The 15,473-nt window shown below is 50.6% G+C and overlaps 1 protein-coding gene and 1 pseudogene across 1 annotated transcript; both read right to left on the reverse strand.

Annotated features, from left to right (window-relative positions):
* Positions 1-240: 240 nt before the first annotated feature.
* On the reverse strand, positions 241-12,649 carry CELA3B (chymotrypsin like elastase 3B). Its single transcript, XM_054442733.1, has 8 exons — positions 12,607-12,649; positions 11,236-11,321; positions 8,239-8,336; positions 7,988-8,122; positions 5,346-5,482; positions 4,845-4,987; positions 2,804-2,956; positions 241-258 (listed from the first exon to the last, which is right to left on the reverse strand). The coding sequence occupies exons 1-8, from the start codon at positions 12,647-12,649 to the stop codon at positions 241-243; spliced, it is 813 nt and encodes a 270-aa protein (XP_054298708.1).
* LOC129023275 (U6 spliceosomal RNA) lies at positions 1,583-1,682 on the reverse strand (annotated as a pseudogene).
* Positions 12,650-15,473: the final 2,824 nt, after the last annotated feature.

Genomic DNA, 15,473 nt, shown 5'->3' on the forward strand with positions numbered 1-15,473 from the left:
GATGGTCAGGTCACCGCAGAGCAACTCTCTTCTCTCCCAGCATCATTTTTCCCTCATCTTTATATGAAAGGGTTGGACCTGGTCCTGTCTCTGCATATGAGATCTAAGATTTTAGGAACAGGCCAGAGGTGAAGAGGTGAGTCAACAAAGAAAGAAAGATTCAACTTGGAATTTTCTGAGAGATCTTTATTCTTTATTCAGGATGTGGGATCGATCAGCACTGCCAGCTGGGCCTTGGTTCTAGTGGCTTGCAATGGTCTGGAAAAGTTGGGGGGGCAGACAGAATAGTCAATTTAGGAGCACAGGTTCTGGAGTCAGATGAAACTGGGTTCAACTTCCAGCCCTGCTGTGTGACCCTGGGAGAGGGATTGACCTCTGTGAGCCTCAGTTTCCTCCTCTATATAGTAGGGATAATGATAGAACTTACTTCATGGGGGGGTTCTTGTTTAAATTGTTAACTAAGGTTCTCTCTACAATGCCCAGCACAAATTTAGATGGGATATGTGTGTGTTTGTGTGTATGTGTGTGTGTGTGTGTGTATATATACATATGTATGTGTGTATGTGTATATATATAAACAAAATATATATTTTTTGGTGTTTTTTCTTTTTTGAGACAGAGTCTCACTCTGTTGCCCAGGCTGGAGTGCAGTGGCACGATCTCAATTCACTGCAACCTCCATCTCTTGGGTTCATGCCATTCTCCTGCCTCAGCCTCCCAAGTAGCTGGGACTACAGGCGTACGCCACCATGCCTGGCTAATTTTTGTATTTTTAGTAGAGACGGGGTTTCACCGTGTTAGCCAGGATGGTCTCAATCTTCTGACCTCATGATCTGCCCACCTCGGCCTCCCAAAGTGGTGGGATTACAGGCATGAGCCACCATGCCTGGCCTTTTTTTTTTTTTTTTTAAGATGGAGTCTTGCTCTGTCACCCAGGCTGGAGGGCAGTGGCACGATCTCAGCTCACTGCAACCTCTGCCTGCCGAGTTCAAGCAATTCTCCTACCTCAGCCTCCCAAGTAGCTGAGATTACAGCCATGCACCACCACGCCCGGCCAATTTTTTTATATTTTTGTAGAGACAGGATTTCACCATATTGGGCAGGCTGGTCTCCAACTCCTGAACTTGTGATCTGCCTGCCTTGGTCTACCAAACTGCTGGGATTACAGGCGTGAGCCACCTTGCCTGGCCTTATATATATATTTTTTAAACATGAGTCTGGGAACCAAGGGATTAAATGGTCTATAAATCATCACTATTACTGTTTTTTTGTTTGTTTATTTTTGTTTTTGAGATGGAGTCTTGCTCTGTCACCCAGGCTGGAGTGCAGTGGCGTAATCTCGGCTCACTGCAACCTCCGCCTCCCAGGTTCAAGCAGGTCTCCTGCCTTAGCCTCCTGAGTAGCTGGGACCACAGGCATGCACCAACACGCCCCGCTAATTTTTTGTATTCTTAGTAGAGACGGGGTTTCACCATGTTGGCCAGGCTGGTCTTGAACTCCTGATCTCAGGTGATCCACGCGCCTCGGCCTCCCAAAGTGCTGGGATTACAGGCATGAACCACTGCACTCGGCCAGAAATGTTTTTTTAATGGAAGGCTTCATGACTTTGCATGTCATCCTTGCGCAGGGACCGTGCTAATCTCTGTATCATTCCAATTTTAGTATATGTGCTGCCAAAGCAAGCTCTACTGTTTTATTTTAATTTTTTTAAGAGAGAGGGTCTTGCTGTGTTGCCCAGGCTGGAGTACAGTGGCTATTCACAGGTGTGATCCTACTACTTTTCAGCATGTGAGTTTTGACCTGCTCTGTTTCTGACCTGGGACACTTCACCCCTCCTTAGGCACCTGGTGGTCCCCACTCCCAGGAGGTCACCACGTTGATGCCAAACTTGGTGCAGAACCAGATGGGTATAGCGCACTACAGCCCAGAACTCCAGGGCTCAACCGATCCTCCTGCCTCAGCCTCCCAAGTAGCTGGGACTACAGGTGGGCATCACTGCACCCAGCTAGCTATTACTCTTTTTTTTTTTTTTTTTTTGAGGTGGAGTCTCACTCTGTCACCCAGGCTGCAGTGCAGTGGTATGATCTCGACTAACTGCAACCTCTGCCTCCCAGGTTCAAGCAATTCTCTGCCTCAGGCTCCCGAGCAGCTGGGATCACAGGCACCCACCACCATGCCGGGCTAATTTTTGTATTTTTAGTAGAGACAGGGTTTCACCACCTTGGCCAGGCTGGTCTTGAACTCCTGACCTCATGATCCACCTGTGTCTGCTTCCCAAAGTGCTGGGATTACAGGCATGTCTACACCGTGCCCAGCTATTACTCTTTTTTTTTTTCTTTCTTTTTTGTTTAGCTATTACTGTTATCACGAGCGTTATTAGTCCTCTCTGATCACCCATCCCCAGATGAAGTCTGGGGCCTAGACTCCCCTCTCTCAGCTCTCATCAGACTGCATCATTATCATTCATGTAATCACCTGTCCCCCACCAGGCAGCCTCTTGTCTGGCATGTCTCTCTATCCTCCCTGACAAGAGAGGACAAGACCAGAGGAGATACTTTATAAATACTTGTTGAAATAAGGAAGTTCAGCTGTAGTTCCAAGTGCCACCCAGAAGCCATCAAGTTCCTGGGGTCACACTGTATCAGAAAACATCCCTAAGCCTTTCTGGAATGTCCCCAAGGGCCCTTCCCCACTGAGCTTCTAGTATCCTTTCAGGCCCTCCCCAGGATCCGATGTTTCTCACCTGTCACCTCTCAGAGGAGCCACCACCTTGAAGCCCTCCTGGCCGCCCTGCCCTCCTCACCTCCTCAATCCAATCGATGAAGGCCGATATTCGAGTGAACACTGTGGGCTTCCTGATGGTGTTGCAGCCCAAGGAAGAAACAAAGCTGGTCACACCATGGACCTGCCAGCCACCATCCTCTGTGGGGCAGTTGAGGGGTCCTCCAGAGTCACCCTGGAACGGTCAGAGAGGAGTGGGTGGCTGAGCCATGTCTGAGGTTTAGGGAACTGGTTCTGAACTCTAGAGATTTCGAGAAACTCCGACATTACTTGACTCCTCTGAGCCTTAGCTCGCTCATTTTTTTTTTATTATTTATTATTTTTATTTTTTTAGATGGAGTCTCTCTCTGTTGTCCAGGCTGGAGTGCAGTGGAGCTAGCTTGGCTCATTGCAACCTCAGTCTCCCGGCTCCCAGGTTCAAGTGTTTCTCCTGCTTCAGCCTCCTAAGTAGCTGGGATTACAGGCACCTGCCACCACACCCGGCTAATTTTTGTATATTTAATAGAGATGGGATTTCACCATGTTGGCCAGGCTAGTCTCAAAGTCCTGACCTCAGGTGATCCACCTGCCTCAGCCTCCCAAATGGATTATGGGTGTGAGCCACCACGCCCAGCCAGCTGACTCATTTGTGATAGGGAATAGTAGTATCTGTCCAAGAGCCTAGGGAATTACATGAGATGATACACGATCTTAGCATGATATCTAGTAGAGAAGAAGCACTCGATAAACATAGTTCTTATTAGTAGCACCATAGTTAATTATTAATTCATACTCAATTATAATACAATGAGGGTATTTGATAGTATTCTTTTTTTTTTCTGAGTCAGTGTCTCGCTCTGTAGCCCAGGTTGGAGTGCAGTGGCGCGATCTCGGCTCACTGCAAGCTCCGCCTCTCAGATTCACATCATTCTCCTGCCTCAGCCTCCCAAGTAGCTGGGACTACAGGCGCCCGCTACCACACCCGGCTAATTTTTTGTATTTTTAGTAAAGACGAGGTTTCACCGTGTTAGCCAGGATGGTCTCGATCTCCTGATCTCGTGATCTGCCTGCCTGAGCCTCCCAAAGTGCTGGGATTACAGGCGTGAGCCACCGCACCCGGCCATTTATTTTTTTTTTCTTTAACAGACAAGGTCTCGGCCAGGAAAGTGGCTCACATCTGTAAACACAACACTTTGGAAGGCCAAGGCAGGAGGATCACTTGAGCCCAAGAGTTAGAGACAAGCCTGGGCAACATGGTAAGACTTCATCTCTACAAAAAATTTAAAATTTAGCTAGGCATTGTGGCACACACTTGTACTCCTGGCTGCTTGGGAGGCTGATGTGGGAGGATTGCTTGAGCCCAGGAAGGCAAGGCTACAGTGGGGTGTGATGGCATTACGGCACTCCAGCCTGGGCAACAGAGCAAGATCCTGTCTCAGAAAAAAAAAAAAGACAACGTCTTGCTCTGTCGCCTAGGCTTGAGTGCAGTGGCAAAAATCATAGCCCACTGTAAGCTTGAACTCCCAGGCTCAAACAATCCTCCCACCTCAGCCTCTCAAGTAGTTGGGACTACAGGCGGGTGCCACCATGCCTGACTAAAAAAAGTTTTTTTGTAGATGGGCATCTCACTATGTTACCTAGGCTGGTCTCAAACTCCCAGCCTCAAGCAATCCTCCCTCCTCAGCCTCCCAAAGCACTTGGATTATAGGCAGGAGGGACTGTGCCCAGAACAATGAAGGTATTCTTAACGTTTAATCATAACTTCACAACCACAGAGTTGACCTGCGTTAGAGGTCATGGGACCAGTATCTCCTGCTGTGCTGCTGCGGAAGCCTGAGGACCAGGGACAGACAGTGACTTGTCCCAAGTCATGTCAGTGTGTGAGCTGAGACTGCAACCTGGGGGTCCTGACTCCCAGGCCTGGGCTCTGTGTCTGGACTGCGCTGATTTCCTCCAAGTCCTGCCTGGCCTGGAGGCTGAATGGAGCAAGCGGGCAAGATTCTTCCTTCACCTTCCAGGCAGTTGGCCCCATTCCAAGGTCCTGCACACCCAGCACCACCTCGGGCAGGTAAGAACTGACTCACATTGCAGCCAGAGCGGATGTCCCCTCCAGCACACACCATGGTCTTCTTCACGGAGGAACCCCACCAGTTCCACTTGGAGCAGTGCTCATAGTCCACCACGGGCAGCAGGGCCTGCTGCAGCTTGTCTGGGAGTGGCCCGTTGGCTGCAAGGATAAAAAGCACCGAGTCAGGGGTCTGGGGGCACAGGGCTAGGAGCCCCCGAGGAAGGGGGCATTCAAGGCACACAGTTCTTCTGCCCTGATGAGGACTCTCCTCCCACCCGCTAAATGGTCCTGCATGCTTTGTGCACCATTACATCCCCAGCACGTGGCACATAGGAGGTACCAAAACATGTGCAATTGAACACATTCGTGTTTTGGAGGTTGGTGGGAGAAGGCTGCAGCTGGAGAGAAATGGGAGAAAAGTACAAGGTCCGGTCTTGGTGTTACCTTCAACCTGCAGCCCCCAGGCCCTGTCTTTCTGCCACTGTCTCGGTGGCCAGCTAGAGAAGTCAGCACGTACTATAGAGACGGCCCCAGCCGGTGATGTAGCAGGGTGTCTCATTGGGAAGGATGTCACCAGCGGGAGGGAGTGAGGCGAGCTGGACGGCGTCTCCCAGCTGGGCGCTGCGTGAGAGCTTGATGAGGGCGATGTCATTGCTGGGGAAGAGGGAAGAGTCATGGGGCCTGGTCCTCCAGCCGGCCCAAGTCCTACCTTCCAGCCATTGCTCCAGGCTATTCCGCCTCTGAGATGCCCCAGCTCCTTTATCCTCCAAATCCACTCTTTCCTCCTCCTCCTCATCATTATTATTATTGAGACAGAGTCTCGGTCTGTTGCCCAGGCTGGAGTGCAATGTCACAATCATAGCTCACTGCAGCCTCCTGAGCCAAGGGATCCTCCTGCTTTCACCTCCTGAAGTGCTGGAATTACAGGCATGAGCCACTAACCCTGGCCCAAATCGTTCTTAAGGCTGAGCAAATTTTTTTTTTTTTTTTTTAAGTCAGAATCTCGCTCTATTGCCCAGGCTGGAGTGCAGTGGCATGATCTTGGCTCACTGCAACCTCGGCCTCCTGGGTTCAAGTGATTCTCCTGTCTCAGCCTCCCGAGTAGCTGGGATTACAGGTGCATGCCACCACGCCTGGCTAATTTTTGTTTATTATTTTTAGTAGAGACGGGGTTTTGCCATGTTGGCCAGGCTGGTCTAGAACTCCTGACCTCAGGTGATCTGCCCTCCTCGGCCTCCCAAAGTGCTGGGATTACAGGCATGAGCCACCGCGCCCAGCCAAGGCTGAGCAATTTTAAGAAGCCCTTGGCTCACTCTGACCCTTGGCCTTCAGAATTGTCCTCTCCTTTGACCCTTTAACCCTCACAGTTCAGCTGTATCAGAATCACCTGGAGGGCTTGTTAAAACAGATGGCTGCAGATCACGAGGTTAAGAGATTAAGACCATCCTGGCTAACATGGTGAAACCCCGTCTCTACTAAAAATACAAAAACAATTAGCTGGGCTTGGTGGCGGGCACCTGCAGTCCCAGCTACCCAGGAGGCCGAGGCAGGAGAATGGTGTGAATCCGAGAGGCGGAGCTTGTAGTGAGCCGAGATTGCGCCACTGCACTACAGCCTGGGTGACAGAGCGAGACTCAGTCTCAAAAACAAAACAAAACAAAACAAAAACAGACTGCTGCATCCCACCCCAGTTTCTGACGCAGTGGATCTTGGCTAAGGCCCAATAATTCACTTTTTTTTTTTTTGAGACAGTATCGCTCTGTTGCCCAGGCTGGAGTGCAATGGCACAATCTCAGCTCACTGCAACCTCCGCCTCCTAGGTTCAAGCAATTCTCCTGCTTCAGCCTGCGGAGTAGCTGGGATTGTAGGTGCGCGTCACCACACCTGGCTAGTTTTTAAATTTTTAGTAGAGATGGGGTTTCACCATGTTGGCCAGGCTGGTCACGAACTCCTGAGCTCAAGTGATCCACCCACCTCGGCCTCTGGCAGTGCTGGGATTACCGTGCCTGGCCAATAATCCACATTGCTGCAGGTTCCCAGGTGATGCTGATACTGCCAGCCCAGGTACCACATTTTGAGAACCACTGCCCTCTGTCTTCACCTGCCTGCATGTCACTCCAGTCCTTTTGTCTGGGTCTCCCTTTTCTCTCTACTCACCCCAGAAGCCCTGTGAAGATGGGTTGAGGTTTCCATCATATTGTGCTTCACTCCTATACTGCATTTGCAGGAGTTCTGCACCCGTCTTTGACCCTCTCGCCAGAAAAAACGGGGCCATTCAGACTCAAGAATTTTTCATATGGCCGGGCGCGGTGGCTCACGCCTGTAATCCTGGCACTTTGGGAGGCCGAGGCAGGCAGATCACAAGGTCAGGAGATCAAGACCATCCTGGCTCTAACACGGTGAAACCTCGTCTCTACTAAAAATACAAAAAATTAGCCAGGCGTGCTGGCGGGCACCTGCAGTCCCAGCTACTCGGGAGGCTGAGGCAGGAGAATGGTGTGAACCCGGGAGGCAGAGCTTGCAGTGAGCCGAGATCGTGCCACTGCACTCCAGCCTGGGCGACAGAGCGAGACTCCATCTCAAAAAAAAAAAAAAAAAAAAAAGAATTTTTCGTACACTTGAAGGGCATAAGATTGTCTCCTTGGCCTTCACAACCACCCGGGAAGCCCAACTTCATTGTCACCTTTTGACAAATGGCAAAACTAAGGCCCAGAGAAGGCCAGTGACTTGCTCGGGCCATACAGAGAGTTAATGCCAGAGCCTGACTCTCAGCCCAGTGCTCCTACTTTTGTGCATAGTGCTGGGAGCCCTGGAGGCACTGGGTGAGCCATCTATTGAATGGAGAAACCCTTGGATTTGGGGGAAGGGTGCCAGAGGAACCCTGAGCTCTGAAGCCACTAGCCAAGTGGCCTTGGGGGAGTTCCCGCCCCTCCCTGAACTCTGCCATCCCCTCTGTAGGGAGACAGGTTTGGTGGTGATGGTCCTTAAAGGCTCTGCTAGCTTCAACCCTCAGTGTGTGGGACCTGGGCACAGGCTGCTGGACTCAGCTCCCCTGTCCCTACGTCCCTACACATAGTTGGAGCCTACTCAGACTTGGCTGTGGGTCATGGAGGGACAAGTAGAGTAGCCTCTGGGTTCCAGACCGGAGCATTCACTCACCCACAGGCCACACACTTGGGGTTCCAGAGTGGATGCACAAAGAGGTCCCCAGAGTTGATGGGGATCACCTGCTCGGGGCCCTCCTTCACAGCACGGTCGTACTCGCCCAACACCACCTGGTAGGTCCGGGAGCTCCTGCGGGCGGAGGTGAGGTCAGTCTGGGCCTGACTGGCTACCTCCCTCCTTCCCCATCATCACCCACTCTCCCCGGCTGCCCGGGGCCACAGGCAGGGACAGGGTAGAGAACTCACGAGATGCAGTGGCCCGCAGTCACAACCCAGTCGGGGGCGATGAGGCTGCCGCCACAGGTGTGGTGGAAGCTTCCGCTGTTCTCATACTGCAGGGAAACCTGGTGGCCCAGGAGGAAAGGGCCTCAGTGGGCTGGGCCCCACCATGAGAGTTGCCACCAATGGCTGTACAGGCTGTGCACTGTGCAACTCCAGAGGGCGCCATTCGCACAGAAAACAAGAGCACCCTCTGAAACGCGCAGCGCACGACCTGCGACCTGTGCAGCTGCCCGTGGTGGCCCTGTCACTTTTCCATGGGGGTCACATTCTGATTCTCCAAAGCCTCCCCGCACCAGGACTATGACCTTCCTGGGGACCCCAACATTCTCTACCTTCTGTCTCTTGAGAGCCCTTGAAGGCCCTCTGTTCTATCACACACCCCTCGCCCTATGACTTTTTTTTTTTTTGAGATGGAGTTTTGCTTTTGTTCCCCAGGCTGGAGTGCAGTGGTGGCAATCTCAGCTCATTTCAACCTCCGCCTCCCGGGTTCAAGCGATTCTCCTGCCTCAGCCTCCAGAGTAACTGGGATTACAGGCACCTGCCATCGTGCCTGGCTAATTTTGTATTTTTAGTAGACGCGGAGTTTCACCATGTTGGCCAGGCTGGTCTTGAGCTCCTCACCTCAGGTGATCTGCCCACCTCGGCCTCCCGAAGTGCTGGGATTACAGGTGTGAGCCACTGCGCCCAGCCCCCCTGACTCTTTTGAACCTCAGCTCTTTCAGGGCCTCTTGAGCCTTCTGAAACAGCTCACCCTGATGAGTTCTTTGCCTCTCTTCCCATTTCCTACGCATTCTGATTTTCAAAAGCTCCCTCTAGACCACGGTTAGCAAACTGTGGACAGTGGGCCACATCAGGCTTCTGGTCTGTTTTTATAATAAAGATGTCCTGGAAATAGTCACATTCATTTCTGTATTGTTTGTGTCTGCTTTTGTGCTACCTGGCACAGTCAAGTCATTACTATCCAAACCATCAAATAACCTAAAATATTCATTCTCTGGCCCTTTACAGAATAAGCCTGCTGACCTTCTCCAATAAAACTTCCCATAATGATGGGAATGTTCTATATCTTTGCTGTCCAATATGGTAGCCACTAGCCACATGTGACTATTGAACATTTGAAATGTGGCAAGCAGGCCAAGGATGGTGGATCACTCCTATAATCCCAGCACTTTGGGAGGTCAAGACAGGAGGATCACTGGAACTCAGAAGTTCGAGGCAGGCCTGGGCAACATAGTGAGACCCCATCTCTAAAAAAATATATAAAAATTAGCTGGGCGTGGTGGCGCATGCTTGTAGTCCTAGCTACACAGGAGGCTGAGGTGGGATGATTGCTTGAACCTAGGAGGTAAAGGCTGCAGTAAGCTGAGATCACACCACTGCACTCCAGCCTGGGCAACAGAGCAAGACCCTGTCTCAAAAAAAAAAAAGAAAAGAAAAGAAAAAAAGAAATATGGCAAGCACTGAGGAACTGAATTGTTAACATTTTTATTTTATTTTATTATTATTATACTTTAAGTTTTAGGGTACGTGTGCACAACGTGCAGGTTTGTTACATATGTATACATGTGCCATGTTGGTGTGCTGCACCCATTAACTGGTCATTTAGCATTAGGTATATCTCCTAATGCTATCCCTCCCCCCTTCCCCCACCCCACAACAGTCCCCAGTGTGTGATGATCCCCTTCCTTTGTCCATGTGTTCTCATTGTTCAATTCCTACCTATGAGTGAGAACATGCGGTGTTTGGTTTTTTGTCCTTGTGATAGTTTGCTGAGAATGATGGTTTCCAGTTTCATCCATGTCCCTACAAAGGACATGAACTCATCATTTTTTATGGCTGCATAGTATTCCATGGTGTATATGTGCCACATTTTCTTAATCCAGTCTGTCATTGTTGGACATTTGGGTTGGTTCCAAGTCTTTGCTATTGTGAATAGTGCTGCAATAAACATACGTGTGCATGTGTCTTTATAGCAGCATGATTTATAATCCTTTGGGCATATACCCACTAATGGGATAACATTTTTAATTTAAGTAAATTTTGGCTGGGTGCAGTGACTCACACCTGTAATCCCAGCACTTTGAGAGGCTGAGGCAGGTGGATCACCTGAGGTCAGAAGCTCCAGACCGGCCTGGCCAACACAGCGAAACCCTGTCTCTACTCAAAATACAAAATTAGCCAGGCTTGGTGGTACGTGCCTGTAATCCCAGCTACTTGGGAGGCTGAGGTAGGAGAATTGCTTGAACCCGGGTAGCAGAGGATGCAGTGAGCCAAGATCACGCACTTCAGCCTGGGCAACAAGAGTGAAACTCTGTCTCAGTAATAATAATAGTAATGATAATTTAATCTAATTTTTTTTTTTTTTTTTGAGACAGAGTCTCACTCTGTTGCCCGGGGCTGGAGTGCAGTGGTGTGATCTCGTCTCACTGCAACCTCCGCCTCCCGGATTCAAGGGATTCTCCTGCCTCAGCCTCCTGAGTAGCTGGGATTACAGGCATAAGCCACCGCACCCGGCCTAATTTAATTAAATTTAAATAGCCACAGCACATCAAGTCCAGCCTTCTAAGCTTCCCTCCACTGGCCTTATAAGACCCCTCACTCCCTTATTGCTTTCAGACCTCATAGCCCTGTTGTATCATCCTAGGAATCTAGAAATGAGTCTCTCAAAATCTCACTTCTTCAACACAGTGCCTGAAATTCCACCATCAGTGTGCCAACTCCTTGAGTTAAGCATTACCTTCACCCCCGATTCCACTTTTAAGTTGCAAATAGCCCAGTGAGGGTTACAGATGGAATGGGCAAAACCTCCCTGTGAAGTAGATGGTCCAAGGGCTGCCTGGTCTTTGGAAGCTGAAGTGGCCATTGCAAAGGGAGCAATGGTGGCAAGGCTGGATGCCGTGCCATTAGAGCTTAGGGTCCAGAGCCCATGGTAGGAATGAGGGCAGCTGCTATTGCTCTTACCTGCCAGGGCCAACTGTAGGGGACCGCATCCTCACCATTGACAACGCGGCTGGAAGGGCGAGAGGAAGGTGGGCCATAGCCTGAGGCTAGAGGGGAGAGGAGAGCTGTCAATCAGCTGAAGGGTCCCCAAAAGCAAAGAGGAGGCCAGGGTCCCAGTCCAAGCTGTGCTTTCAACTGGTTGTGTGACCCCATGCAAGCCCCTTTCGCCCTCTGGACCTCAGTAACCACATATGAACAGTGAACATTTAAACTAGAGCAGGGCTTTCCAGAATCCCAGGAGTCCAGGGATAGAGATTAAAATGTGGCCTCCTTCATTGGGAGGACTGAAGAGCTTGATACACTTAGAACAATGCCTGGCCCTCGATGAGCCCTCAAAAAGTGATAGCTATTTTCATACAGAGTGGAGGCTTTAAAGAAGGACTTCCTGGGTTCAAAGTGCAGCTCTGGGCTGTGTGTGGTGGCTCACACCTGTAATCCTAGTGCTCTGAGAGGCCGAGGCGGGAGGATCACTCGAGCCCGGGAGTTTGAGACCAGCCTGGGCAACATAGCAAGACCTCATCTCTAGAAAAATAAAGTACAATAAAATAAAGTAGCCAGGTATGGTGCCATGTGCCTGTAATCTCAGCTACTTAGGAGGCTAAGGTGGTAGGATTGCTTGAGGCCAGGATTTTGAGACCATTCTGGGCAACAAAGCAAGACCCCATCTCTACAAAAAAAAAAGCAAAAAATAAAAATATTAAGTGCAGCTCTGTCTTTTGTTCTATGATAAGCTACTTTACATCCCTGAGGGTCGGTAAAATGGGGATAATGATAGTACTGATCTCCTGAGGCTGTTGTGAGAATTACATGAGAAAATATAAGAAAAACCCTAAACATTCTGCCTGGCGCATAGTAAGCACTCAATCAATGTTATCTGTTACCATTATTGTCAGTCAAGGGAGGCTGCTTGGAAGAGGTGGCCCTGAGCTGGAATGTAATATGGCAGAGAGACCAGGGAAAGGCCAGAGCATAGAATATGGAGCCAGGTAGGGGAGTGAGAGGAGAGTTGGAGTGGTAAGTAGAACTGTGGAAATTCCAACCCAAGACACCCAACCACACAGCCCAAACCCTTAACCGTTTGACTTTGTTTACTGCCCCCATCAGGGACTTCCACCACCGCCCTTGGGGGTCTTTCTCCATCCACGGCTTCCCCTCCACTCTCCTGCTCCATCATAAGCTGAAAGCCCCCACAGTCATGCCCCCGGGTACAAGCTGAGACCCCCTCCTGTGGAACCAGGCGTAGGGTGTCATGGGACTCAGAGTGAATGGTAGCTTTCAAGGATTCCTAATCTAGGGCAGCCCAGGGAGCACACACACAGGTTGGGGTCTTACCAACGGCCACAAGGAGGAGGGAACTGAGCAGACGGAGCATCATGAGTTTTGAGATGATAGGAAAAGGGCACAGAGCCTGGGGCTCTAATATAGGGCAGAAGGTAAGCAGGGGGGCTGATTGGGCCCCACTCCCAATCCAACAGGTGGTGGAACTCCAGGTCTCCCATGGTCCAAGGCCGCAGTCCTCACCCAGTGCAGATGGAGGAGTGACAGCCAAAGGAAGGACCTAGCGTTCCCTCCAACAGGTGGCTGCACAGGTGGTGTGGAGTGGCCAACTGATAACAGGAGTTCAGGAAGAAAAGCTCATGTCAGGACAAGACCTCCTCTTTCCGAAGGAACAGGGGCACTGGAACTGGGCAGACCAGGGTTCAATCCTGGTTCTGCCACCTCCAAGCTCTGCGACTTTGGGCACATGGCTTAACCTCTCTGAGTCTCAGTTTTTTCCTCTCTAACATGAGATTCATATTAGTACCCACCTCCCAAAAAAATTCTTGTTGAGCACTTTTTCTCTATGTATCAGGCACTGTTCTAGGGGATACAGCTGTGAAAAATACATGGTCTAAGCCCTTCTAGAGTTTGAGTCTAGGCCAGGAGCGGTGGCTCACACCTGTGATCCCAGCACTTTGGGAGGCCAAGGCGGGAGGATCACTTGAGGTCAGAAGTTGGAGACATGGTGAAACCCTATCTCTACTAAAACTACAAAAACTAGCCAGGCATGGTGGTGGGCACCTGTAATCCTAGCTACTGGGAGGCTGAGGGAGAAGAATCGCTTGAAACTGGGAGCGGAGAGGCAGAGGTTGCAGAGAGCCGAGATCATGCCACTGCACTCCAGCCTGGGCCACAGAGCAAGACTGTCTCAAAAAAAAAAAAAAAAAAAAAAAAAAACAGAAAAGAAAAGAAAAGAAAATGAAACATTGGTGATTGAGGTAGGAATGGGAGTAAGTCATTTAGATGGGGGGACAGGGAAAGTGACATTTGGGCTGAGGAGGTCATATCTGATGGAGTCCTGAGGATAAGTAAAAGCCAGCCACGGGAATCCCCGAAAGAAACGCACTCTGAAGGGAGGGGACAGCAGGTGCGAAGTTCTGGAGGCTGTGATGGGCTTGGCTTGTTCAAGGAAAGGGAGGCCAGTGTGACAGGAGCTTGGTAGTCAAAGTAGAGAGTGGTGGGAGATGGGGTCAAACAGCAGCTGACCCCAAAAGCTGAATTCACGGGTGATCCAGCAGTTTCCCTCCTAGGTCTACACCGTGAGGAAACCTTACACATGTGCTCCAGGAGGTGTGGATGAGATTGTTTGCCGCAGCCCCTGTTCTCAAACCTCAACAGCAAAGACCTAGAAACAACTCCCACGTCCATCAAGGTTCATAGGTCAATATGTGTGGCATATTCACACATAGATTATTTTTTTATAGTGGTGAGATCTTGGCTCACTGCAACTTCCACCTCGCGGGTTCAAGTGATTCTCCTGCCTCAGCCTCCCTAGTAGCTGGGATTACAGGCATGCACCACCACACCTGGCTAATTTTTGTATTTTTAGTAGAGACTGGGTTTCACCATGTTGGCCAGGCTGGTCTCCAACTCCTGACCTCTGATGATCCACCCACCTCGACCTCCCAAAGTGCTGGGATTACAGGCATGAGCCACTGCACCTGGCCAGACGGGGCAATTTAAATGGATCCCTCCTAGCGGAAAGTCAGGCATCTTGCTGGACAGGTTTTCTTTTAGGAGTGAACCCCCTCCAATCACACCCTAGCCACTCTGATAGTCTGGGTTCGTGGAACGTGTGTGGACACAAGGGAAGCAGCTGTGAAAATCCTTCATACTGTGATAAAAATAGCCATGCCCTCCCCTGCCCTCTGTTCCCTATGCGCCCGGACATGTTTGTTTGCTCAGCTTGAAAGCTCTGAGCCATTCCCCAGACCCTACGCCAGGGAAGAAGGAGGGAGGGGCCCAGGAGGTGGCTGGGGAGAGAGAGGGTTAGGTCCGATAAGCCCAGATTCCACTGTAGAGTGTCTGAAACCCACAGGGCCTAAAACACGATCTAATCCAACCACTTACATCTGACAGAAGGGAAAATGACGGCCCAGAGAAAAGCCAGGACTTGCTCAAGTCTCCCTGGTTTGTCACTGCTTAGCCTGGTGAAGGGTAGCCCACGGGCACGGGGAGGGTCCACTCTCCCTCCCCCAATTTCAAACGAGAAGCCTTCCCAGCTTCTTACCCAGGTGAGCTTGAGCAAGTCCCAGCCTGTCTGTCGGCTCTGCTGGGTCCCCAGGGAGAGGGGCCCCCTGAGGCCAACTGTCCCATCACAACCCCTGCCTGATTGGTCACTTCAAGGCCTCATGGACTGTCACTGGCTGTTGCAGGGCTGATTAACTCTCTGAGGGTTTTCTGGCCTAGGAGTAGCTTGAGTGAAATCCCGGAAGATGAACCTCTTCCCAACACCTGCCCCCCAAGAGGGAAGATGGAGGGGTTAGATCTACTTTAGGCCTCAGCCCGAAGCAAAGCAAGCCATTTCCTGAATGGGAGGTGGAGGTTAGGTCGGAGAGTATGGACAATTAGGAGGTCAGTCTGGCAAGGAGACGGAGGGCAGAGAAGCTGGGGAGGGGACGGAGGGCAAGCTGGTGAGCCTTTTTCCTGGGACTGGGGGAGTTCCGTTCTTTCTAGTTGCCGCCCCATAGGAAGCTGTTTGAGGGTTAAAACTTTATCTTATTCATCTTTGGATTCCCAGTACCTAGAAGGGAGCCTGGCACATGGCAGGTTTTCAACAGCATTTATTCAAGGAGGCAACAAATGAATGAAGGAAGGGAAAGGACTCTTCAAATGCCCTCGTCTTCCTACCCTGAAAGCACGGTTGAGCCTGATATTCA

This window comes from Pongo pygmaeus, chromosome 1 (assembly GCF_028885625.2).
Source record: "Pongo pygmaeus isolate AG05252 chromosome 1, NHGRI_mPonPyg2-v2.0_pri, whole genome shotgun sequence".
NCBI lineage: Eukaryota > Metazoa > Chordata > Mammalia > Primates > Hominidae > Pongo > Pongo pygmaeus.